This window comes from Manis pentadactyla, chromosome 1 (genome assembly GCF_030020395.1).
Source record: "Manis pentadactyla isolate mManPen7 chromosome 1, mManPen7.hap1, whole genome shotgun sequence".
NCBI classification, from domain to species: Eukaryota; Metazoa; Chordata; class Mammalia; order Pholidota; family Manidae; genus Manis; species Manis pentadactyla.
This window is the reverse complement of record NC_080019.1, coordinates 19887923-19914815: the sequence shown is the minus strand read 5'-3', so window position 1 is coordinate 19914815 and position 26893 is coordinate 19887923. Positions and strand designations below refer to the sequence as shown.

General features: G+C 41.2%; 1 protein-coding gene across 3 annotated transcripts in view; it reads right to left on the bottom strand.

The window, feature by feature from the left end:
- ARHGAP10 (Rho GTPase activating protein 10) overlaps positions 1 to 26893 on the bottom strand; it is a 277456-nt gene that overhangs the window by 197345 nt on the left and 53218 nt on the right. For all 3 annotated transcript variants that reach the window (XM_036910129.2, XM_057493417.1, XM_036910128.2), the window contains exons 2-3: positions 10704 to 10799; positions 10569 to 10630 (exon numbers count right to left, since the gene is read on the bottom strand). In XM_036910129.2, the coding sequence (XP_036766024.1) occupies positions 10569 to 10630; positions 10704 to 10799 (158 nt within the window). The remainder of the gene's footprint in view (positions 1 to 10568; positions 10631 to 10703; positions 10800 to 26893) is intronic.

Here is a 26893-nt window from a genome sequence, read left to right as displayed (position 1 = left end):
TTTTAACTGGAAAATTAAAATGGATGATAAAGTTCTTCCCCTTTTTTTAAACAGTTGAAATAATAAGAAAAAGAATAGAGAATCAAGAGACTCTGATGCTGACAAGAAAATGAAAAAGTTTAATGGTTCTACTAAAAGTCTCCCTCCACGGTGCCTAACAGGAGCCCGACATATTCTCACCTGGGCTCAGTCCTAATAGTGCTGTTGGCAACCCACAGAAAAAACAGTTCTCTTGCTACTCGAATATTCTCAACTGTTAAGAAGGAACAATACTTGCTCTCTACCTACTTAACACAATTAAGTAAAAAGAAGTATGGAGTATCATGCTAGAAGCAATTTTGACTTCCAAATAAATAAATCCTTGTATGATGTTTTATTTTTAAACACAGCAGAAGCTAAACTAACCCTCTGGTAGGGAAAACGAATGTCAAAGGAAAATTAAATTTTATAGTGGTAACAGCTCAAACTCACTAGCTAAGAACTAGTGAGAACTGTAATGATCCCACACACACAGCTCTAATTGGGACATAGGAGCAGAGATGCTATAAATTAATTCCACAGAGTTTATACCTGAAAGTTAGGAGACAATTAATATGAAATGGTTCCATGAATCTCTGATTCTTTCAGATATTTCAGACCTCAGCAGTCTCACTAAATAGCTGAGGAACTGTAATTTGTAAAATATGTATTCCAGGTTCACTAGTTCAGTTAGCACACTCTGTCTGCTTTCACTCGATCTGAAAACAAAAAGTTCCCAATATGAGTTTTTATCAATTTTTAATCCTAACTCTGAAGAGCTTAAAACCTAATAAAACAAGAGGATTTAAGCTGAAGTTATGACAACAACTGCTCCCTGACTTAATTCACTGTGTATTTTATCTATAACATGACTTTCAAAAAAAAGGTCAACATATTATAAAAGTATCTTATTCTCTTAATGGCTACAAATACCTTAGGGTTTGTCAGAAGAAGAAAAAAAAGGAAGCTTGCATCAATGTTGAAGGACATTAATAAAAAAGAGAAAGTAGTAATTTTACTCAAATTATTAAAATTAAATAGACTCCTCCACCTGATGCTTTGGAAAAATTGGGAATCTTCAAACAAAAGATATTGGGCATATAAGGAACGAGTTAACCTAACAAGGATCTGCAGAAATTTAACCTTGACCTTCCTTCCCTCTGTGCATGAGGGAATATTAAGGATCTAGCTTCTATTTTTTTAAACAAAATAAATACTTGGGCAGAACATTATGAGAAAGAATGAAGCCCCATGGAAATGAGTGAACAATAGCCTGACAGAAGGCTATAAAAGTACCATGAGAGACTTTGGAATCTTGGTTTTTAGCTTTAGATAAGACAATATTTTACTTTCTGAAGTGAATGGTATATAACTCAGTGGCATAGCTAGAACTGGAACTTCATGAATAATAAGGCAATAAAGTACTGAATCGAGAAAAAGAAGAGAGAGAGAACTATTCAGAAAAGAACACCTATGCCTTTGACCAAAGACAAAGAAGCTAGATCCCCAGTCCTCCTGTGAGGCCAGCATGAGCGCTCCTCCATGCCCAGAGAGAAAGAGAGGGGCACGGGGAAGGGGTCTTGAAAACTCATTCTCCAATACACGGCCAGCAGATGACCACCTCGGCCTGGACAAGGACCTAACTCCTCACTGCATCCTCAGATGCAGAACACTACCTAGTTCGTAATAGGAATTCAAATACATTTGTTTTATGACTGTGATTCTATCAATTTAGGTAAAGAAAGAACAGAGTTGTTATATAAATGCGACATTTCCTGCTGGTGGTCATAGCAGTAACCATGAACACCTAAGCTGAGTCTCCTGCACACATTCTCTCTCATTCAAAACAGTCTGTTTCTGTGTTAGTCCAGGTCCTGTAAGAAGCAGACACCATGACAGGACTAGAAACACCAGACATTACAGGAAAGGCCTGTGAGAGAAAATGGAGAGGGCACCGGGGAGGCTGGAAGAGCTGTCAGACAGTGATGCAGGTCTGACCCCAGGGGAAGGAAGGGAGGTTGGCTGGATGCATGCTGGACTGCAGGGCGGTTCCAGGAGAAGTGCAGGCAGGCCATCGGGGACTTCTCGGGCCAAAGCTGCCTGGCAGAGGGCTCCAGAGTCCCAAGAATGAGCCTGCTTTAGTATGTCTGCTCTGCTCAGTCACTGGCCGGGGGCAGACGTGGGAAGCATGGCCTTCACCCTAAAGCAGTGATGGAACCACAGAGCAGATGAGCCCAGTGGCTGATGACACTCTGCAGTGGGAGACGTGAGCAATGCCTCAAGGCTGCCACTGCCTCCAAAGTCCATATCCTTTCCACTACACTTCGAGCCACTAGTATTCCCATGGACCTCTAGTAACCCCCATCACCATTTCAGTACTGTATTTCATTCAATCTAACATGCCACTAATAGTGAGATACCCCATTCTTACATATAATATTAAGAAAAAAATGCTAGTGAAATCTTGATTTATTACCTTAACAGTAACAACTCTTATATTCATTGGAAAAGCTCTTTTACAGATATATTTTAATCATGTATTCCTCTTATGCCACATAGAAAATAATCAAAATGTATTTAAGAGCTGGGAGGGTTGGGGGGAAAATAGGGCATGACTGCTAATGGGTACAGGTTTTTTGGGGGATGATAAAAATGTTCCAAAATTGATTATGGTGATGAATGTACAATTCTGTTTACATACTAAGAACAACTGAATTGTACACTTTAAATAGGTGAATTATATGGCATATAAATAACATCTCAGTAAAGCTTTTTAAAATATATGTATATATATACACATATTTAAGATATTTCTAAAATTTTTCAGAGTCCAACTCTTCCAAATCACTTTTCATCTCAGTCACTAAGAAATGTTTTTCCCCACCCATGTTTTTGCTCTCTGACATGAAGAATATTGGAGACACGTTATTTCCTTAAGGGGTGCTCCACCATGGTATTCAGGATTTTCTTCCAAGATGATGGAACCCACTCTTTGTGTGCTGGTCCTGGTACTTCTATGACTTAACCAGAAGGTCTCAAAGGCAGTTCTCAAAAGACCACCAGGATTCCTGTTTCTTTCTTAGGTGGTCAAGTGCTTTGTTGGTTGAAAGACAGAGGGGTTACAACTGTCCAAACAGACCGGGAGAAATAACCACTGAATCCCCTTTTTTCCCGGCTGCAGCCTGCTGGAGAGCAGCTCTACAGATACCTCCCCATTTCACCCATGTTCAAAGGTGGAGGGATGGGTATTAAATCTTAGAAAGAGCTAAAGACAAGGAATAACGTCGTTGGGATGTCAGGAGACAGGAGCAAGAATCTTTTTTCATCTCTGTCACGCACTTATTTTGTGATGTGGATGAAATCACTCCATGTGGGAATTTATATATAAAGTATAAAAGTCATATGAATAATCATATCTGACTTGATTGTTTGTTTATAGTTCATGATTCATAGTCAAGACAAAAACAGTAGCCAAGACAGAAACAGTTTCTGTGATACGAGTGCTCTTGTATTGTTCATCATGAGAACTTGTTCGTTATGTTTCAGAAGGTTGGAAACTGTTGAGAGTTGGACTTGATTAATGATTGTGCATGGAGACCCCTATACAGAATCTTATTGTTGTTAACAACCATTTAATCAATAAATATGAGAGATGCCTTTTCGGCACCACTCTTGCGCTGTCACGCCTTGAGTCCCCTGTCTGGTCCTTTCAGGTCTTCGGCGACTAATCGCGTCTCTTCCCCCATCTGCGGGTCAGAGACAGGGAAGGGACCCGACAACTCCCCCTCCCTGAGTTCATTCCCCCCATCCCCTTTTTTTTTTTTTTTAATTTAAATGAAACTGTTAACAAGTTTCCCGAAGTTCTCTCTCAGCTGTTTGTTTGAGGGTCCAAGGCCACACCTTTGCATCCTTCATGACAGGATCCGAATGAAAATATTTTCCTCATGAAACGGGAGACTCAGCTGAACTAATTTCCACTAATGGAACCCCTCCTCCAAGTAAGACAATTAGATGAGTGGCCTGGTTACATTCTGGGGTTCCTTTGTGTGGGGGGGGGCGGGTGGAGGGAGGGGTGTCTACACTTCGCTCTTTCCCATCAGAAAAGCTAGTCAATTCCTCAGAAGCCAAGAACAGGCCGGAAGAAAGAAATATAGGAAACGTAAGTTTCAAGAAGGAAGTAGAATGTGATGAGGAGGTTCTGAGGCCGCAGATGATCATGAGTCACTGATACAGAAGATACTGAGTCATGAGGCGGCGCCTCACGGGGAAAGGGGTCCAGGAAGGAGCCCAGGACTCTTTCCTAAGATCCTCACACACAATTCTGATTTGAGTCAGTCCTGACTGGGATCTCGAGAGGATTCTGGGTCAGGAAAAAACCCAGTTCTCAAAAGGTATGTCCCAGAAAAACAGGGCTTAACAATGACATTTGCATCTGAATGAATTATAATAGGTTGACAAGAAAAAAAAAAAAAGGATTTATAGGAAAGAAATAGTTCTGTCACATTGTAAAGGTCGGTTCCAAGCAGAAAATTTCTCCATAAAGTTAGGTCATTGACAACGTGTAAACTAAACTGAGAAAGGTTTTCATAAGTAAGCTCAAGATGGATTTTTTTCCCCCATCTGAATGTGCCTGCCAACAGAACTCTGCATAAAAATGTGTCACTTTAGGGATAAAGAGGTACAACCATCCAATTATAAAATAAATTAGTCATGGGGATGAAAGTATAACATATGAAAAAAATCAATAATATTGTAACATCTTTGTATATTGACAGACAGCAACTACACTTACAGTGAGCATTTAGTAATGTATGTAACTGTCTTGTACCTGAATCCAAAATATCACTATGTTTACACCTGAAACCAAAATAATATTGCCCAAGAATCTGCATTCCCGATGACGCTGATGCTGCTGGGCCAGGGACCAACCTTTGAGACCCAATGCCCCAGAATGTACTAATATATATATATATATAAATGAAAATTCCCCATAAAAGGTCAAAGATATTTAGTTCATTTTAACCAATACATATTATTTTAATAACATTGTATCATTTCTGAAAGATTAAAAAAAGGAAAGTCTGGAATAAAAGCACTGTCAAAAACTCTAGGAAATAGAGAAATCACTTAACCATGTGATTCTGGAAGATACTTGAGACGATGAAAGAACTGTGAGAAAGGAATGAAGTATGAGACAAGGCTGAGAAACACCCACTGTGTCTTGCCTGCCTGAACCACCTCAACTATTAACAAAAGCCTTTGGCGTTCAGAAGCCAAGTGCCTTCTTTACTGGGGCATCCTCAGGGCAAACCACCCAGCAGGTGCTCTCTAGACTGGTGTTCCCACAAGAGTGAAATCTACCATGGAAAGAAACAGAAGAGGGTCTCAGAAGCCTAGAGTCCATGTACACAGAGGCATCTTGCTCCAGGGGGGGTAAGGGTGCAGCTGGCCGACAAGCTGCCTCCTCATGACGGCGTGCCAGCCCTCCGGACAAGAAGGAGGAGCCTTCTGTGCAGCACCTGGCCAGCTCTACCCTCTCTCCCAGGGCATCCCCTCTTTCTGGAAGCTTTCCTCAACCTCTCAGGTGCCCTGATTTGCCGCAGCCCTTCAAAACTGAGCAGTCACGTTCAGGCAAAGGACAAAAAAACTCAAAGAGAAAAGGACACATGGAGAGAAATAAATACAGTATGAAGGGCTTTTAAAAAGAACACCATAAACGCTGAGGCACTATTTTAAAAGTCCTTCAATTCCTGGACAGCTGCCCACCTCAGATAAGTACTCTGTGTCCTGCCACGCCACGGAGAACATCCCCGGAATTCTGGCAGTGATGCACCACAGGACTGCCCTCAGAGAGCAGGCACCAAAGTGAGGGGGCAACTCTGGCCACTGACCCTACCCAGCGCCCCCACTCAAGACGCTCACTTTCATAGTCAAGGTTGGCAACGTTACCAGTCAAAACTATTATCTTGAAAACACTGTCCCTGAAAAAAAGCAGCATCGGCCTTTTGAAGGGGCAACACAACCATTCGTAGAAATTGGGCTTCTGTGCATGGAGGGAAACATTTTCTGACTTCCTAGACTGACCTTCTTCCCACTTCTCTCCCCCATAATTTATTTTAATTTTAATAGCTACAGAGCTGGACACTAGTGGAGGGATATGCAAACATGCAAATCCCCTCTTTCCCAAATTCAATCAGTTTTACCCTCGAGGAAGAAGCTAGTGTTTCACTTCCGTTTTTCCTGGGCTAACTCTAGATTCAGCCTTCGACTCAGGTCAGAATGACGCCTGCCCACGTTCCCCAGTGACTCTAGTACCACAGCCCAAGCTTTCAGCAATCCTCCCCAAAGGGCAACTAACTACTCTGCCTTTGTCTTTACAGCACCTGGCACAGTGCTCGACATGTACCAGGCACATGACACTATTTGCTGAACTATATGTATCAGGCCTGTTGAGGTACACAGATTAGGAACAAAGAAGTTGTTGCTGAACATTGAGCTTCCAGACTGATGACTTTGTCCCTTAGAGCCCCATGTCCTATTTTAACACTTCCTTAGAAAACTGAAAGCTTTAAGAAATACACTGGCATTGGTCTTTGCCTTCGAAAACACAGAACACACATGAAAAAAATTTTCTTTCACATTTTACTGATTCAGTCTTAACTATGAGTATCTCCTGGCTATGCTGCAACATCATTTAATTTAGAACTTCAGAAAACAGTCATTGCTTTTCAAGTCAAAGTGACTGCTAACATTTTGTTCAATTCTTGGAACCAACTTTAGAATATTTCTACCTCTTTTTCACAGCTGTCATCTGGCATTCATCTTTTAATACATGGCTTTGAACATAATGGTTTATAATAGTTTTATGTAAAACAAGAGTGCTTAAAAGGCCTCAGAAGGCATTGGCATCCACTTTAGCAGCTTCAAGGCCCTGCTTATCTCCTTGGCACTGCTTGTGGGGGTATGAGCTTGTGTAATTCTTATCTACAAGGGCCCTCCTCTGCACCACAAACTCCAGCTCAAATATGACTTCCTCCCTGACCGCTACAAGCTGAGCTGCTCCCCGCTCTGTGCAGCCCCACTGTGTACCTCTGCTACTGTTCTCACTGCACTATGTTTTAAAGCACTTTTCTGCAGGTATTCTCCAGGACCACACTGGACACCTCTTGAGGGAGACATAATTTCTTATTCAAAGTCTGAGGCCGGTGTCTAGTAAAGCATCAAAGTTTTTTTTTTTTTAACTAAGTGTTCAAAGCTATTTAAAGAAATGAAGGTAGCCACAATGATTCTATGCAAATGTCACAGTTTAAAAAAAAAGTGATCAAGATTGGATAGAACCACCCAAATGATCATTGGTATGGGTTAAATGCCAAACTTTTTCATTTTGTTAGTAAATTTTTTATTAGAACTCAGGAAGTAGTACTATCTTAAAGGCCTTTTAAGGCAAATAGAAAAGTATCAGGAATGCTGGGAAGAAGAAAAACCAATAGATTGAAAGAGACTTAGAAACTTATCAATCAAATGCAGTGTGTTTGGACTCAGGTTCAAACAAACCAACTGCTAATGGGGGAGCAGGGATGTAGGGGAGGATAAAATGTAAATGAACGCAAGAAAATGCTGACTTCTTCCTAATATTAAGGGTTATTTGTTTTTAGGTGTGGCAAGGATATTGTGGTTCAAATAGCTATCTTTAAGAGTTCTAATGTATTTATGGCTGCAACAATATGATACTGGGCTTTCTGTCAAAATAATGAGGGTGGGGAGTGAGGGGTATAGAAAACAAGATAGTTGTGTGGCAATGGTTACTGAAGCTGGATATTGAGTACATGAAAATATAGTTTAATATATTTTTATCTCCTTTTAATGCATGTTTGAAGTTTTCCAAACTTAAAAGTTTTTTGCTTTAAAAAAACCCCTATGTGTCCTGTTTATTCTACGGTTGGTCATGGCTGGGCCCCTCTGTCATACTGCTTTTTGGCTTTGAACTGTTTCTTGCTACCCAGAGGAGTTGCTGGATCACGACGTACTGTCCCGTTCCTCTGTGAGGCCCACTGCTCACAAAGACTACATCCTGTTCCTGCTTCTAACCCTGCACTGGACACCCAGCCCTGCCAGCCTCATCCGACCTAAGACAGAGATCCTATCAACCCCCAGCACAATCTGTGTGCTCAGACTCTACCCAGTACCTGGCAGACAAAAAGAGAGCAAATGCATATTTGTGAGTGCTCCCAGAAAAGTACAACTAAATATCAAAGAAGGTTGAGAACAAGGGTTGATACTATTAACATAAACTAAGGCAGTGCACTTCCCTCACCACCCACACCTACTCCATGTAGTACAAAGGGGACATCGTAGCACTATTTTTATCCACTGTCACATTTAAACTACCCAAAATAGCTGAAAAATCAGTGACTACAGGATCACATGAATAATGGTTGTATATGTCAATCTGTGCCAGAAAAAACTTCATATGTAGTTACCTCTCCAGTATTTACAACATATGTGAATTACCTCAGAATGTAGGGTGCAGTACAAATTACACTAGGGCTTTTAGAGGCCATATGTCCCTGTCACTTTTAAATCCACATCAGTGCCCTCCTCTACTTCCTCACCTACTGCAACTCTACCAAACAGAAACCCCCATCAGCCACCACCCAGGAAATTACAGTGACATCTAGAGAGCTGGCTTCAATGACAGGCGGTTCAGAGCGCCTGGTTCTATCATGTTCCACTCATCCTCTCAGCTGCCATGTGATCTTGGACAAGGCACTGCCTCAGTTTCCTATCTGTAAAATAAGAGGCAATGACAGAGTCTATATATAGGATAGATGTGAGAATTGAATGACTTAGTATTAGGTAAACAGCTTAGGCCAGTACCCAGCACAGAGCAAAAGTTGTCTCAACTATCATGTTCAGTATTATTATATTACCGCATCTGAACCCATGATACGCTTTTACTTTAACATAAATCTAATAGTACCCACTTCCAAGAACATATCAAAAATAGTTTGTCATTTCTTTAAAGCCCAAAAAAACTGGTCAGAATAAATAGTGTGTGACAGTCCAGGGGCAATTTTACTGTGAATCTTCCTTGAACAAATGAATTAGGAGGGAAAAACAAGCTTTTAAGAAAGGCAGGTAAATATTATCCAATACTCTCAAAATTCATTGTTGAGTATTATATATTCAGTGGCTACTATCCAAAAGACAAGAAATAACAAGTGTCAGTAAGAATGTGGAGAAAAGGGAACCTTCCTACACTGCTGGTGGGAATGTAAATTGGTGCGGTCACTATGGAAAACAGTATAAAAGTTCCTCAGAAAACTAAAAATAGAAATGCCATATGACCCAGCAATTCCTCTTCTGAGAATTTACCTGAAGAAAACAAAATCCCTGATCTGAAAAAACATGTGCTCTCCTCTGCTTACTGCTGCATTATTTACAATAGCCAAGATACGGAAGCAACCAAAGTGTCCATCAGTAGATGAATGGGTAAAGATGTGGTACATATACACAACGGAATATTACTCAGCCATTTAAAGGATGAAATCCTGCCATTTGGGATAACATGGATAGACCAAGAGGGCATTATGCTAAGTGATACAAGCGAGGCTGAGAAAGATAAGTACCATATTTCACTTATATGTGGAATCTAAAATAATAAAACAAATGAACAAAACAGAAACAGACTCACAGACAGTAAGAAGAGACTGGTGGTTACCATGGGTGAAGGGTTGAAGTGGATGGGAAAAACAGGGGAAGGGGATAAAAAGGCACGCAACCTCAAATGTAATGTAAACTAGTTATGGGGACAACAGTACTTCATAGAGAAGATAGTCGTTAATACTGTAATATCTTTTTATGTTGACAAATACTAACTGGGGTGAGCATTTAATGATGTAGGTAACCGTTGAACCACTTTGTCATATACTTGAAGCCAATATAATATTGTATGTCAAGTATACTTCAATAAAAAGAAAACATCCATCCAATGCACTCAGCATAGCGCCAGGCCCAGTGGAAGGCAGCTATTATTATTATTACAGTTGTGATCATGAATCTCATGGCAAAGTAGGTTTTAAAGACTTTCAGGCCCAAGTTCTCTCCCTCTCCACACAGCCTGGAAATCTCCAGAAGGATAAGTCAGGCTTTAACACTGCCCTGCTGTCCCTCTGCCTTTATAGAAGCTTTTCTGCTTTTAAGTTCTTGATCTATTAAGGTTCTGCATGAGGCTCAATTTAAATGAAAGTGCTCCACTGCTGACAAAAATCTAGAAAGCACTGATACAAGCCAAACCACTATTTTACAGATTAAGAAATGGGGCTTCAGTCTAGAGGTCCAGCAGCTCATCCAAGATCTCACCACAGTCAGGACCACTGTGGAACTAAACTAGAAATCTGGGCTCCCAAAACCTCACCTAGGCCTCTTTCCACTACTATGCACTACTTCATCCACAGATAAATGGATCAAAATTTTACCAAAACCAGCTTCTAAACCCAGATGCTCCCTACATAAAGTTGGACTTAACTAATTTACAACCCACAACTCACCATAATTTCTCTCTGTTCTTCCAGATTCTTCAAAAAATTAGAAAATTCACGTAAGGAAGCATCTATAAAGAGAAAGGCAGGATTATTTGGCAGCCAACGTGAAGAAAAGCAAGCCAGAACCTTCTCTCCACCTACCTATGCAGCGTTCATCATCAGTCTCTGCATCACCGATAAACTCAGACTTAAAGTCTCTGAGTGCGCGGGCAAACTTCCTCTGGGCTGCCGAAAGACCTAGAGAGAAAGACTTATGATTACCTGGAGCCTTGCTGTCAGTCAAGGCTCAGAAGAAACGTCTTCCTTCTGAGCTCCCTGGAGCTGCAGAGCTCTCTCCCCCCCTACCGCCACCTGCCCTTCGGCCCCCCAAACACCCCAGCATTTGTGTGGAGGCACAGCCCAACTGCCCTGCCAAGGGGCCTGTTGCCCTCTAGCTGGCCCACTCTCTGGGTTGCTTCTGGCTTCTATTCTATACTCAGGCACAAGGCAGGTGCAGGAGAAATGTTTCTTCCCTCCCCCACCCTCCTATGCCTCAGGGATCCCAGGGCTTCCCACTGTTCCCTAAAGCTCTTTCCCTTTCTCTGTTCACTCAGGTCACAACTTGCCCAATTCAAAACTTCAGGCTATGATTAGGAACACACCCGCCTGACAGTACCTGCCAGACCTTGACGAGATCTGGCTGGCTGCCAACATTTCCAATTTGAAGTCTCAGAGCTCAAAGTCATCCAACCAGAAGCCCTTAACTGATGGTGAACGTCAGCCAGAGAAACCCAGAAGGTTTTAAAAGAAGATTTTTAAAGTTTTCATAGGCAACAGCAGCAGGGAGGTACCTGACAAAGATTAAATAGTAGAAAGAATTTCTTATGGAAAAGACCTATAGGTGTCCATCTTTTTTATTAGAGCTTAACTTTAAGACAAAGCTTAAATGGTAGTAAGAATTTCTTACAGAAAAGACCTATAGGTCTCCATCTTTTTTATTGGAGATTAACAGAAAATAGAAAACCACTTTGCGGCATTATTTACAATAGATATGGAAGCAACCTAAGTGTAGATGAATGGATAAAGAAGACGTGGTATATATATATACACAATGGAATATCATTCAGCCATAAAAATGAATGAAATCTTGCCATTTGCAACAACATATATGGACTTAAAGGGTATTACACTAAGTGAAATGAATCAGAGAAAGACAAATACTAAACGACTTCACTTATAAGTAGAATTTTAAAAAACAAATCTAACAAACAAAACAAAAACAGACTCATAGATATAGAGAACAAACTGGTGGTTGCCAGCAGTTAGGGGTCTGGGTGGGGATGGACAAAATAGGTAAAGGGTATTAAGAAGTACAACCTTCTATGTATGAAATAAATAAGATAAAGGAAAGAGATGTAATACACAGCATAGTGAATATAGTCAATAACATTGTAACTTTGTATGGTGACAGATTTAACTACATTTATTGTGGTGACCATTTTGTAATGCACATAAATATTGAATCACTGTATTATACACGTGAAACTAATACAATATTGTATGTCAATTATTCCTCAATAAAAAAATAAAGAGAAGTACATACAAACATAGGAAAAAAAACCATTAGACAATAGTGGAAAACCCGACCTCTAAAACAGGCAAATATTTATTTTATGGGCTACATACCACGCTAGGTGATATATATTTTTTTTAATCTTACTCAATACTCTTTTAAAAGTATGTAAAATAAAGACTATCTCCATTTTACAAAGGTGTGCTAAAGCTCAGATCAGGTAAATAATCTGCACAAAACCGCACAGCTACTACAAGAGGAAAGGCTAGATTCTACTCCAGAGCCATTTGTCCAAAGCCAGTGCCCTGGCCAGGGTGCATCCTGCCACTGACCTAGGAAGCTGTTCACAGACTCCTGCATTTCTTAGGACTCCTGTCTCAGTGCAATGAATACTGACAGACTGTGTTAAAGTAAAATTTCATGTCAAAGCAAATTGAAAAACTGAAAAAATATAGAATGCAATCCATATATGCTGGTCACAGTACTCACAGAAAAATGAATGTGCACAAGAAAGTGAAACAATGTAATAACTGAGGGCTGTTTTTAATAAGATGGTAGGATGGGAGCAATCCTCATTTTTTAATCTTAGTCACTGTATTATAGCAAGCAAATGAGTCTTCTCATTTTTACATGAGAAAGTGCTACTTGATGTGTTTTTTTTTTTACCTAACTCTTCACCTCCACCATTAAAGACATTGGCTCCTGGCGCCCTCCTGGACAAGCGGCTTCCTCTCACTTAAACTTGCTAATAATGCTCTCCAGCTACTTTAGCTGCTGTCATGGTTTGCTTTTACCAAAGTTTTTTAAACTTCATTCTTCCTCTATCTAATTTGTGTTTATCTTGCTTTCTTCAAATTCTTTCTCTCTTTAAAGTAAAAAAAAAAAAAAAAAAAAAAAATAGACACCTCAATGTGAAAGCCAAAACCGTACAACTTAAATGACAGGATTATAATTTCGTATCCTTGGAGTACAGAAAAAAAGCACAAACTATAATACAAAAGGTGACGGATGGCAAGCACGGTCACAATTCTTCACCCTGCTTGTAGGCCCCTCTCTTTTCAACACAACCCTGCCGCTTCTCCAGCAACAGGAGGAGTCTATTGGCCCACCCCTTGAACCTGGGCCCCGTCCCGTGGTGAAAAGTGACATTGTGCTACTTCAGAGCCTCCACCTCAAGAAACTCTGTATACCTCTGTTCAACTCTCTGGGAACCCTCTAGCCTCCATGTGCACAAGCCCAAGCTAGCCTGCTGGTTGAGGAAAAACTTGTGGCCCAGTCTCCCCACTTATTGCCCCATCGCTAAGCCAGCCATCGCGCAGATGCAGAGCTTCCTCGCCCGTGCAGGAGGCTGTCCAGAGGAAAACCACACTGCGAGGCGAGCCAAGTCCAAACAGGAATACATAAATGGTGGCTCTATAAGCCATTAGGTTTTGGGGTGATCTGACACAATGCAATAGATAAACTATAATACATAAAGGTTAATAAAATCTATGTTAAAAGTTTTAGATTTTAAAGACATAAAAAGAGTGATGTGCACACCCAGAAGGTATAAATAACAGCTATAAATCAATGAGGTAAGGCATAAACTCCAAAAAAAAATTTAGCAAAATACTTGAGTAGGCCCTTCACAAAAGGAAGTGAAGGAAATCCAAATGGCCTATAAGCACATGAAAAGGTGCTCAGATGCATCAGTCATACATAATTAAAGTGAAAACTAAAACCTCAACATATCTCAATATGCTCATCAGATTGACAAAAATTAGTAAGTCTGGCAAACTTAAGTGTTGGTGTACCTCTGTATGTGGAGCAACAGAAATCCTCATATACTGATATTGAAAATAAAAATCGGTATAATTACTTTGTAAGTACTTTGGCATTTTCTAGTAAATTCGGTGATACACTACAACCCAGAAATTGTCCTTCTAGGTAAATACCCAAGATAAATTCATGCACATATGCACTTACAGACGTGTACTAGAAAATCCACAGCAGAACTGATCACAGTAATAGCCAAACACTAGAAAAAAAAGCCCATTGATCAACAGTAAAACAAATCACTAAATTATGGTATATTCATATACCCTCGAGTGTGAATAAATTCACATACCACAGAGGAATCTCACAATTTGGAAAGAAGTTACAGAAGAATACACACAGGATGGTTCTTTCATATAAAGTTGAAAAATAGCTACACTCAACTGTGTGTTTGGGTTGCATATTAGAGGCATAAAATTGTAGAAAAGCAAGTGTATCCTCATCTCAAAAGTCGCACGATGTTTATCACTGAGGGCAAAGGAGGGCAATGCAGTCGGAAAGCTACAGAGGGAGTAAATGTATTTTAGTTCATAATCTAGTGGAGAGTCTGGGTATTTCCTTTACAGTTCTTCTTTAAAATGTGCATTTATGTCACATACTTCTGAATTTTTGCCATAAGTTCACAACTAAAAAAATAAAACTTCTTAAACCATAAAAAAATAAAACTATTCAGGCCATTCCAAAATGATTTAGTTTCTATTATAATCCAAGCAAACATGTAATTATTCTCTAAGATCTAGCCACGATAGCCTGCTGGGAATTCGGTTCACACAAGCCACATTCATTCCAGCCTGACATCCTTCAACTTGCCCCTCCCTCCACCTGAGATGCTCCTGCCCCACCCCCTTCTTCACCTCCCGGGCTTCTTCCCACTGTGATGCCTCAGCTCACAGACTCCTCCTCCACATCCTCCTCTCTGGGCAGCAGCCTTCCACGCTAAATGCCTCTCCATTCTACTGCCGCCTTATTTTTTCTTCAGAGCACCTACTACCCGAAATTGCCTAACTTAGTATTTACTCATGACTATTTTCCCACTCCAGAATACTATGTCCCTGAGGCAGCAACCAGGAGTCATGCTTCACTGTATCTCTGAAAAGGGGACCACAAAACGGGTTTTCTGTTTTAGTTTATTTCAGGCAACCTGTTCAGTGTATGTGTTTATCATTTTAAAAGCTTTATATGATTCCATTTTGCTAATGCTTGTTATGCCATTTCTCAACAGGGGCATGTACACCTGTTCCATTTCTGCGTGTATAAGTGTACATGAATGTGCACTTATATAGGTATGTTTACATTTACTTATTTATATATGTGTGTGTGTGTATAAACTGTAAGTACTGGTATAAAGTGTATTTTTCCCCTCTAGAACCATTTCCTTTGAGTATTTTATCCAAAATTATGAGGTCCGAGAATACTTTAAAGACCATGTTTCATACAGTCAGGGTAGGATGATCTCTAGCAAATTAAAACTTTAATGCATCAATTTTTCAACATTTATTTCATAATTCCCCATTTCATTAGCTGAAAGTGTTTATAACAGATTAAATTTGGGTTCATTTGTACAACTAATAAATACTTCTCCCTATGTAAATAACATGCTTCTAAGTATTGCAGTCATATCAATTCTTTACTTTAGAATATCATTTTTACTTTGTATTGACTTCCTTCTGGTGTCTGAATTCATTATGCAAAATTTCTATGGTTTAAAAATTTGACCACGCCAAACTCATTCCCTTTTAGTAATCACAATTACCTTTCTGTTTAGTACATTTTATATTCATTTATTCTCCCATGTAGTCTATACGTTTAGATATCTTCTGCATTTTCAAATATAATATAAAATTGTAAGGCAGTTCTCTCTACATTTAGTACAGTCCATGAAATAAGCACAAAGATGCTGTGTGCAAAAGATAATGCTTTCTCTTTCCAGTATGACTGCACATGAAGCTCAACCAGTCTTTAATTCTCAAGTTACGAAGACTGGCAACATTCCTCTATTGGGGAAGATGGTAAGGGAACTACCTTTATGGAGGGCCTACTCTATGCCAATCGGCTTTCAAGTATTATTTCATTTAGTCCTAAAATCAGCCAGCAGAGTAGGCCTTGGTGTTGCCTTACTTTACAAATATGTTAAGCAGGTTCAGGGATAGATTAGTGACTTGATAAAGGTCACAAACCTCTTTAGACTGCTGATAGGAAGTCATGCAGGCAACAGACCAACTTCCCAGCCTCTGAGGCTCCCACCAACGTCTCCCTGTACAACATCCCATCTCCCAGGAGATTTAACATTACTCCTGGTCCCCTGCCCAGATCTCAATGAGGTATCTGAATGTCTCTAATGCACAATTCTAACTACATGGACATGTCATATACGTATGGCTTCAGGACCCCATCTGCCCTGCCCACTAATTCCTGAGTACTGTAGATGGACACTACTCTCTGGGACACCTCCGGGGCTGGCACTGGTTAGTGAATAATGCCAAACTTGAGCATGTAGAAAAAGCACAGCGAACTTAAAAGAATTAATGTGACTAGCACTCTGTCACATGAACTTGCCACTTCTCTTTTATTAGACACATACAGGCACTTGGAAGAGGGTAAATGGGAAACCTCTGGATTCAGGTGTTTCTACCGCTACTGTACTTCTAGGCAGCCCTCTGGGTGCGCTAGGACCCCGTAAGTTACAAGTCTGGCCCTTACAAGGTCGTTACTAATAACTGCTGCAACCTCACACCCCATCCACCACTTACGGGGACACTTAAAGGAAATGTGATGTGTTCCGTAATTCTGAAGAGAAAAACGGAACAGCCAATAAATGTACCTTTCTCACTCATTAAATCTGAAACACAGGGCTCTTCACAATCCACATTGGATTCTAAAACCTTTTTTCACCTAGAAGGTCACATTCCTTTGCATGTAGAGACCTAAATAACAAGATTATCAAATATGCAAACGCTCTGCCAACGGGTGCTCTGCCACCTATTCTGCACATCAAAACATGCACCAAAGTGCTTCAGTGCTTCATTTGGTGAGATGCAGGGCGCAGGCTCAGAGAACTTAGTATCTTTCATGCAACAGTCACGCCAAGGAAATAATGCTGATGTTAATCCAAGCAACTTGGAAATGAAACAAAATTCCTCCAGGACTGTGGACTGGCTTTATGTTTTCCTTCATATTTTCCAGATTTTCAAAACCAGCAGCAGCACTGGATACAAGAACAGTTTTATGGCTTCCCTGTGTGAGTCAAAAAAGAAAGTCTAAGTAACTCACTTTGTAGATTTTGAAAATGTTGCAAACATCCCATGAGCCCAAAATGTGTTACTGGGCAAGTGAGGCCTGAAGGCCAAATCACGGGCTGTTCTGGGAGCAGCTCAAGGGCCAGAAGGGCTCCCAGAACTGTCGGGTGAAGGCAGTGCCAGCCCTAACTCTCCAATTACAACCCGACTGCAGTGTCTGAGTTCTGAGTCCTTCGTCACCGTCTAAAGTCACTAGAATAACTTGAATGGGCAAATTTATGGGGGGGAAGGAAAAGAAGCTGAGTCCACAAAGATGCATATGCCTCAAAACAAATGCATAAACCTAGAGTGCAGAACTCATGACCCAATGTGGCCCATAACAGACAACGAGGGATTAACCAAAATAATGAATTAATCTGAAAGACACTTAGAGCGGAAGTGATCTGGTCACTGCAGAGAACTGCACAGGCAGGCCTACACTGGAGACTACCACCCAATCTTTGCTGCTCCTTATTCCAGACGTCAGCTGCACCACTCACACAGCAACTACAGAGGCTGCCCAGGGCCAGATTCTCTGTGCAGAGAGAGCTCCTGACCCAACAGGCTATCAGATGGGGAGGGCATGCTGGCGATCACCTTGCCTAGTGGTTTTCTGTCTTTGGCCACAGAACCCTTTGTTCAAAGAAAGTCTTATTTACAGAAAGAACAGAGAAAACAGGTAGCACTCATGTATCCATTTCCTACTGCTGCAGGGCATAATTACCACAAGCTTACTGCCTTATAACACCACAGGTTTATTTTTTTACTCTTCCACAGGTCAGGGGTCCAAAACTCAACTCACGGGGATGCATTCTTTCTGGAGCCTTAAGGGGAGAATCTGTGTCCTTGCCCTCCCCAGCTTCGAGAGGCTGCCCAAATTCCTTGGCTCATGGCCCCCAGCCACCAATCGCATCATGCTCACCTCTGCTCCTGTCATCCCATCCCCCTCACTGACTCTTTAAAGGACCACTGTGATTACAACAGGCCTGCCATCATAACCCAGGTTCATTTCACCATCTCAAGGCCTCTAACATAATCCCATCTGCAAAGTCCCTTCTGCCATGCAAAATAACAGAGACCCTGGTTCTGGGAATTAGCAAGGGATGTCTCTGGAGGGCTATGATTCTTCCTCCTATACCTTATAAGCTATTTGTACTTTATAATGTCAGGTATTCTCCTAACCACTTTACATTTATGAGTCATTTAACTATCACAATAAACCTAAGGGTTAGGTACTATTATTAAGCCCACTTTACAGAGGAGGAAACCAAGGCACACACAGGTTAAGGAACTTGCCCAAGACCATACAACTAGTAAGTAGCAGGCCCAAGGAATATCAAAGCTGCTCAGGCAGAGGTAAGGTGAAGAACCCTGCTCACTGGTCCCCACGACCCACATACTGCACGCCCACGAGACTGTACCCTGCAGTCAGTAAATCACTGACAGTCTCCACCCTGGCTTTACAGTTAGGAAATGAAAGCACAGCTTTGGACAACTAGCTCAACTTCACACCCCTAGTTCAAAGAGAGCTCCAACTAGAATGCATGTTTTAGTATAGAATCCTAGTGTTAGTATAACCTGGGGAAGCACAGAATGACAGTAACAGGCATACCTACTGGTGAGAAATACAAGGTCCAGCGACTGGCCAGCATGCCTCAGAAAGCAGCTACTGAGAACGTGAAGAGGGGGTGTTTTGGGGTAATGTGAAGTGCTTTAGTGAAAAAGAGAATAGCTAGGGCAACATACTCCCAATCTCCACTTTAATTGTATTCCACAAAAAACGAGAATGGCTAAAGGGCTGACAAACACTGAACACTGAAAATTTGGATGGCTTGACATTTCCAGGGGAGCGCTTAAATCTGAGCATCAAAAATTGGTGGTCCTACAGATTTACTTATTTGGCCATCCCTTTCATTGAAGTTTTAATTTGAAGCTCAAATCCTCTGGTTACCACTGATCCCCCTATTCACTCCTGTCTTCTACTCATCAGTCCCACATATTTAAAATATTTGCCTGGCCCCTGGAGGCCTTTGGATTTCAAGTCCTGGCCTAAACTGAAGAACTTCAGAGGGGAATGTAATCTTAGAGATGTAATCTTATTTGACAGATGAGAAATTAAAGGCATAATAAACTTACGTGTACTTGTTTATGAGGTTTATGGAAAGGAGAAGGGCTCTACACCCTACAGGGCTGGGTTCAAATACTGGATGCCTTAGTAATTTCACCTCCAGAAATCTACCTGAAGAAAAGAAAATCACTAATTGGAAAAAATAGACGCACTCTTATGTTTATCACAGCAGTATTTGTAATAGCCAAGATAGAGAAACAATCTAAGTGTCCATTCATAGGTGAATGGATTAAGAAGATGTAGATGACTCAGCCATAAAAAAGGAAGAAATGCTGCCATTTGCAACAACATCGATGGACCTCAGGGTACTGTGCTAAGTGAATTAAGTCAGAGAAAGACAGATATCATATGAGTTTACTTGTATTTGGAGTCTAAAAATTAAATGAACAAACAAAACAGAAAGAGACTCACTAATGCAGAGAACAAACCAGTGGTTCCCAGAAGGGAGGAGGGGGAAGGAATGGGTCCAATAGGTGAACGAGATCACGGAACATGAACTGCTTGACACAGAGCCCTCACGTCCTGCACTGGCAGGTTTTGGAGCCCATGACCCTATCCAAACTTCATGAGGGCTGAGTGAATAGGAACAGGCAGCTGACCCAGGAAGAGCCCCCACAGGCTGCCAGAGCTCCAGGCACATGGAATATGTATCTGCGGAAAAAGGGATGAAGAGCCATGACATGCCGAACAATTGGTGGTTCTAAGAACGCGCATAACGATGTCCATTAGTCTCACCTTGCAGCTTTTACAGTGAATTTTTAAGAATAATGTAGCACAAAAGAATAACATCACAATTTTATTAAAATGAAAAATATAGGCACATACACACACCACTGAATCAATGAACCACTCCATTCTCTTCCCTCGTCCCATCTACTTTCATCTCATTCCTACTCTTCCAGGAACCCAAGTGGCCCCAATTCCAGGGATCCTTTCTCAGTACCCCCTTCCTCACGCTATACACCCTCATCCCGCTGGGGTTGCTTATCTATCCAAATATTTGCAGGCAGTGCTGCAGGCGGAGGAGATACAGCAACAAACGCATCCTACAAACTGGGGTGAGAGTGTGAATGACAGGCCAAGCTGGCAACGGCCAGACGTGAGAGAAGACAGATAATAAAACATAAATTGCATAGTCTGCTGGGCGGTGTTAAGTGCCATGGGGAAAAATGAAGAAAGGCTAGGGGGATGGAAACACCCGGGGAGAGGTTGGGCAGGTTTGCATAGATCTCATAGAAAAGACGGTGTTCGAGCAAAGGCTTGCAGGACGCGAGAAGCAGGCCACACGGGGAGCTGGGGAGAAGCCTTTCCTGAGAGAGGCAGCGGCCACCTGTGGGCCTGACGCAGGACAGTAAGAAGCCAGCGTTCCTGAGGGAGGGACACCCAGAGCAACAGGTATGAAGGTCAAAGATAAGAGGGGCCGTTCAAGGACTTAGGCTTTTATTATTATTTTATTAAGAGGAAGAGCTTCCAGAGACTCTTGGGCAGAGGAGGGACATACTCTCCTGTTCAGCAGCACTGCTCTGGGGCCGTGCTGAGAACGGACAGAAGGTGGGCAAGAGGGACAGCAGGAGGCCCATTTAGAAGGCCACTGCCCTGACCCGGCTGAGAGATGATGGTACTTCCTTCAAGAATTTCTGCAAACTGCCAACAACTAGTGAGACTCAGGGGTCTCCATCTAATTACTGGAGGTTGCATAAAAACTTTCCCAAGGATAGCAATCAGCTTGGAAGCTTCTGGCCTTCAATGCCAAGAAAGCCTCTAGGTGCTGTTGGAATCAGCAGTGTTCTTGTTCCTGTGTGTTACGGGTTCAATTGTGTCCCTCCAAAACTCACATGTGGTAGTCCTAACCCCCCGTGTCTTAGAATGTGACCTCCTTGGAGACAAGATCTTCACAGGTGCAATCAAGCTGAGGTGAGGTCAGTATACTGGGCCCTAATCCAGTATGATGGATGCCCTTGTAAAAAAGAGAAATTTGGATGCACAGAGAGAAGACAAGGTGAAGAGACACAGGGAGATCCATCTACAATGCAAGGAAGAGGCCTGGAAGACAGTCTCCTTCACAGCCCGCAAAAGGGACCTGCTGACACCCTGACTTTGGGCTTTGAACCTCCAGAACTATGAGACAATAGATTTCTGTTGTTAAGCCACCTAGTCTGTGGCGCTTTGTTATGGAAGACCTAACGACCTGATAACAGAATTTTTTTGGTTTTGTTTTTTGTTTTAAGAAAAATAGGATCACCTAGGGGTTAGACGCAATATACAGATAAGAGTACTATTTGCAAGTATTACTTTGACTAATCAGAGATTTGAGCTCAATGACAAAACATACTATAATTCCAACATTATGGTACAGAATATAGTAACTTGGCAAACAAAGTGATTTCCAAAATGTCCTAAGAAAGGGGAGCCAAAAAGAAATACAACACCATATACAGGAATAACATCAAGACAGGCTACCTTGTTAACCACAGTTTATGCTTAAGGCCCAAAGTAAATACTAGTAGGGATTTAGGTGTCAGGTGTTCATCTGGCTTAATGACATGAGCTTTTCCACTCTTCATGCCCTTGGGATGAATGAGAAACGTAGTCACCAATGAAATCCAGGAGTTACTTTGTAACTTTCCTTTTTGCTTCAATATGTATTCCTTTTAAAATTAGGAAAATTTTAAACAAAAATCAATCTAAGGAGGGGCTACCACCTCTTCTTTTGTGCCCCAAATCAAACCAAGATCACAAGAGCCAAAAGAAATTGCCACAAGAAAAGCCAAATGTTTTGCATTTACCAGTCACTCAGCACAACCCAAGAATCATAAACTAGGAATGGGATGTGACAGCTTCCCATGGAGTTCATGACCTCCGTCGGAGAGGATCGTCACCACATATCACATATGATCTGAGGGGTCCAGACTACAAACTCCTTAGGAGTTCAATGGAAGGCCAGTGCAAAACAAAGTTTAAGTCATCAGGAAAACACAGCATGGAATGCAGGGCTTGAACAAAGTCTAAAAACATGAGTTGAATTTCTTTCACTGTAAAGCAGAGATGACATTCAAGGCACTGGGGACAAAGGGAGAGGAACCCTTCAGCTAGGAATGAGGGGGACTATATACAAGATCTATATAAACTAGGGCCATGTGAATGCAAGGAATAAAGACTGAAATAATGAGAATACAACTGCAGAGAGTCCAGGAGAAAAAGTGAACCAATTGTCAAGAGAGAGAACTTGCTGTTCTGGCTGCCCTGGGGTCTTCTCTCTGGACCTCTGCCATTGACACAACTTGAATCTGCCAGGTTTACTTTCCTATCACTTGCAATTACTGTTTGTTTTCTTCTACTTGGTATCAGTCAGTTCTTGCTATCAGAACCACTGCTTATTTAGGGGGCTTGCTTCTCTATCACTCCCAGGTGGGCCCTTCTGTCCTCACAGGAGCTGGAGGTGTTCTTTCTGCTTCAGTTCCCACTGCTTTTCCCTTCTTGTTTCCCAAATTAAAATTCTCAGGAGAATCAGATTGGCCCAGCTCATTTTTTACCCACACAAGACCATGATAGAAGCAGTGTCCTGGTGTTCCACCCCAACTCCCCCAACAGCAGCCGTGAACAGTTAGCAGACGCCATGGGTGACAAGCTGGGTCACAAAGCTAGCAAGTACAAAACATGTTTGTTAAACGCCAAAACTATTTCTGAAAACTTGACTATAGGAACATATGAATTTCCATACACACACAAAAAAAGGCAGAAACCAGCCCATCTAAAAAACTGCAGCAGACAGGGCCTGAGTCCGTGAACCGGGCCATTTTAACATATGGAACTGTGTTCAACATAAAGAGCTTTTAACACTCATACCTGACTAGAAAATCATTTCCAATCCAGTGCTTTATACGATTGAAGCATACGCAATACCATCTAATACTTATTTAGCACCCCCTGGGTGCTAGTCACTGGTCCGAGGAAGTGCCTTGCATGTATTAGCTCATTTAATCTTCACTACACACAGGTAGGTAAGCATTTCTTACTACATTTTATATGTAAGCACAAGACGACACAGAGGGGCCACACTACATTAAATGGTAGAGCCAGGATTTGAACCCTGAAGCCAGCTTTCAGTCGAAACAATCACAATATGCTGCCTCACCACAGGGAACAAAAACTGCCCAGGCCACAGTTGGGCCACAAGACCCTTCCTTAGATGTCCTTATAAAATGCATGTAAGTTAAGTGCAATGCATTGACTTTTGCTGACATGTCAGAGGAGTGGTCAGTAAGTTGTTTTTTTTTTTTAAAGATTTTGAAGAGAGCCCCTGGGAGAGTTTCCCAAGAAGAATGGCAGGGTACCAGGCAGCTACACTAAGGAACACACAGCCAGCAAGGCCTGCTTCCTCAAGGGCAATGCCAACATATACTAGAAGCAACGCCGTCCAAGCCTCTTGGGAATACTGACACAAGTCCGAACCTCATGAAAACTAGTCATGTTCAAAGAGGAAGGAGGTGACATATAAATAAATAAGTCACATGGTCAACTGGTAAAACCCCTGGAAGCATGAGAAGGGTAGGTAAGTACAGAAAAAATGATGCAAAGTTTAGAATGGCCAGTCTTCACCAAAGATTTTTATGTTCTTTATATTTTTGTTTTCAAAATATCCTTTATTTTGCATACATTACTTTTATGATCAGAAAAAAAAAGATAAGAACTTAAAGCCAATACAAAAGAACGGTGATGCCTGATCATCAGGACAGGCTGAGGAATAATATAGTACAGCTCTGACGGTTAATTTTATGCGTGAACTTGACTAGGGCCATGGGATGCCTAGATAGCTCATTAAAGAATATTTCTGGGTGTATCAGTGAGATGTTTCCAGAAGAGATTAGCACTTCAATTGGGAGACATAACAAAGCCGATGGTTTTCCCCAGCATGTGCTGGGCATCATCCAACCATTAATAAACATACATGAGAAAATTCAATTTCACTAGTAATGAAACAAACAAAAAAATTTTAAATAATAGCTTTTTCACCTGATGGCCAATATCATTTTATAATGAAATGCAGTATTTGAAAATATTGGGGGAAAAAAGGAGTCCATTCGTATATTGTGAGGGAAGAAAAAATGAAGAACCTGCCCCCACCACTCACTGTTATTGCTCTCTTCTCCCCACCCCAAAAAAACAGAGTATGAATAACCTGGCATAGCAAACTGACATGTATCTTCTGCATCTATAAACAAGACAATCTATGTATAGCAATTCCAGAGAAAACACTCAGACAGCTAGTGCAACTACTGTTAAGAGCAGTCATCCCAACCTCTGAAAATCTAACATACTCTACAAAATTAAGTTAATTGTCCTTTGGGAAAGCCTTATCACAAAGCTCCTTGGCCTAAAAGATAGCACACGGTTGAGCTGGGTTCACGTGTCAGACGGTGGGGTTTGCACACAGGTATCACCAGAGACCAGCTCAGTGACCGTGGGCAGGTGACATCCAAGCTTCAGTTTCTTCACTGACAACTTGGGAACAATACCGGATTCCATAGAACAAACTGCAGTCAAGGAAAAAATTGAATCAAAGATTACTAAGTGATCCTGTCTGGATGACAGAGAAGAGCAGAACCATTACATAGAAAAAAGGGAAGTAAAGAGAGAAAACAAATTACTGCACTTGTGAGATTTCAGAAAGCAGGTTAACTAAATAGAATTTCTGAAAGCAGCTGCAGGTACAAGTTAAAATCGGAGATTTTAATTGCCAATTATCTGCAGAAAGGTGATTAAAAGTGAAATAGAGTGATTTTTCAGAAGGAAAAAGTATAGAAAATCTAGGGCTGAAAATGGAGAAGTAAACCACAAAGGAGACTCAAAAATGGAGAAAAGGGAGGCAGAAGAAGAAAAGACAGAGGAAAGGGTCCAAAATGAGGCAGATGAAGGATGCAGAGTCAGAGAAGACTCTAAATTCTAAACGTCTGTAAAGCTGTCAGATTTGGCAAGAAGTAGTTCTGTGACACATCATCCTGCTCCCTCCCGTTCCCTCAACCCTCTACATCCACTCTACACCCAAAATACCCTTGGATCTGCTCACTTCCTTGTCTCCACTGTTAACACATGGAAGGCTGTTAACACAGTTGCCACCACCTCCTGACCAGTCACTCTGCACCCACTCATTCTCCTCCGGCCCAATTCCCACACAGCATCAAGTTAACTGAAAATATAAACTGGATCTCATTACTGCCAGCTTAAATCTTTCAACATAATTCTGTTGTATTTAGGATAAAACCCAAAGTCCTGACCACAGGTCTCTAATACCCTGCATGACCTGGTCTCTGCTTAGCTCTCTAGCTCACCCAAGTCCACCTTCATCAGCCTCCCTTCTATTCCCGGGGGAGGGCCAGGGAGTCAAAATTCTTTCCTTCCTTGGGGTCACTGTACATGGCCTACCTTCTACTCAGAATGTCCCTTCTCCCACCTCTTTCAAAACTCAACTATAAGCTGCGTTAGAAAGCCCCCACCTCCAAGCTCCAGCAGGCTCACCTCTGACTGCAGTCCTTAACTTCATCTGGTTTTTATAACAAAATCAGTAGATAACTGAAAAGGCCACACATGAAGATGTTTAAGAAACAATCGTCTATATATTGATCAAAGATCCATATACCCCCTACAGCATATTTTCCAGTTAAATTTTTTACTATTACTTTAAATTTAATTGCATTATTGATCCCCATTTCTATACACATATGCGTGAAGAAAACTATACACACAGCAAAAAAAGAGTAAGAACCTTCACGAACATACTGGTTCATTAATAACTTCCAGGCTCCAATTCAAAGGACACTTAGCAAGAGATCCGCTAACATCCTTTATGCATCAAGCTATGTCACAGAAAGTAGATTCATCACAAGGACACTTAGCACAGAAGGGAAATAAAAGCTGAGTCAGAGATGGAAAGCTTCCAAAAAGAAACAGTGGGTTCATTTTTCCACAAACTGATAAACCAAACACACAATTTTTACAAATTTAGGCACCTAGAAATTCAAGGATCCGATGTGAAAGTGATGAACCTGACTGATACACATCTCCTATCAAGCCTGAATTATACCTCAGTCCCTGGCCATGACTTCCCAATTCCTGGAGGTAGGGAATGGGTAATAGGAGTTCATTATCCCACTTGCTGAATTTTTTTCATTTTTTCAAAATAGATTTGTCGTTACTTTCTAATCTTTAATTTTTATTTCCTTGATTAAAAGTATTTCTACAGTATAAATTGTCATACTCCAACAAGTTTGATATGTAATGATTTTAAGTATTTTCTCTCTTACTTTTGTGGCCTCTTTTTTGGATTATGACTTAAATGCTGTGTATTTTTGGATAGTCAAATTTCTTCCATTATTTTGAAGAAGTTTCTTCTGTCATTTGTATGCTTAAAAAGCACCCAACCTTTTACATCCCCGCACAATTCAGAAGAAAATCAAATGGAGTATTTCCAATTGTCCTAAATTTTATTTTTTACTTTCATTCTGGTACCTCTGAATTATTCTGTTCCTAAGTCTCTCTTTCTGTGCCACACTTTAAACTTTTC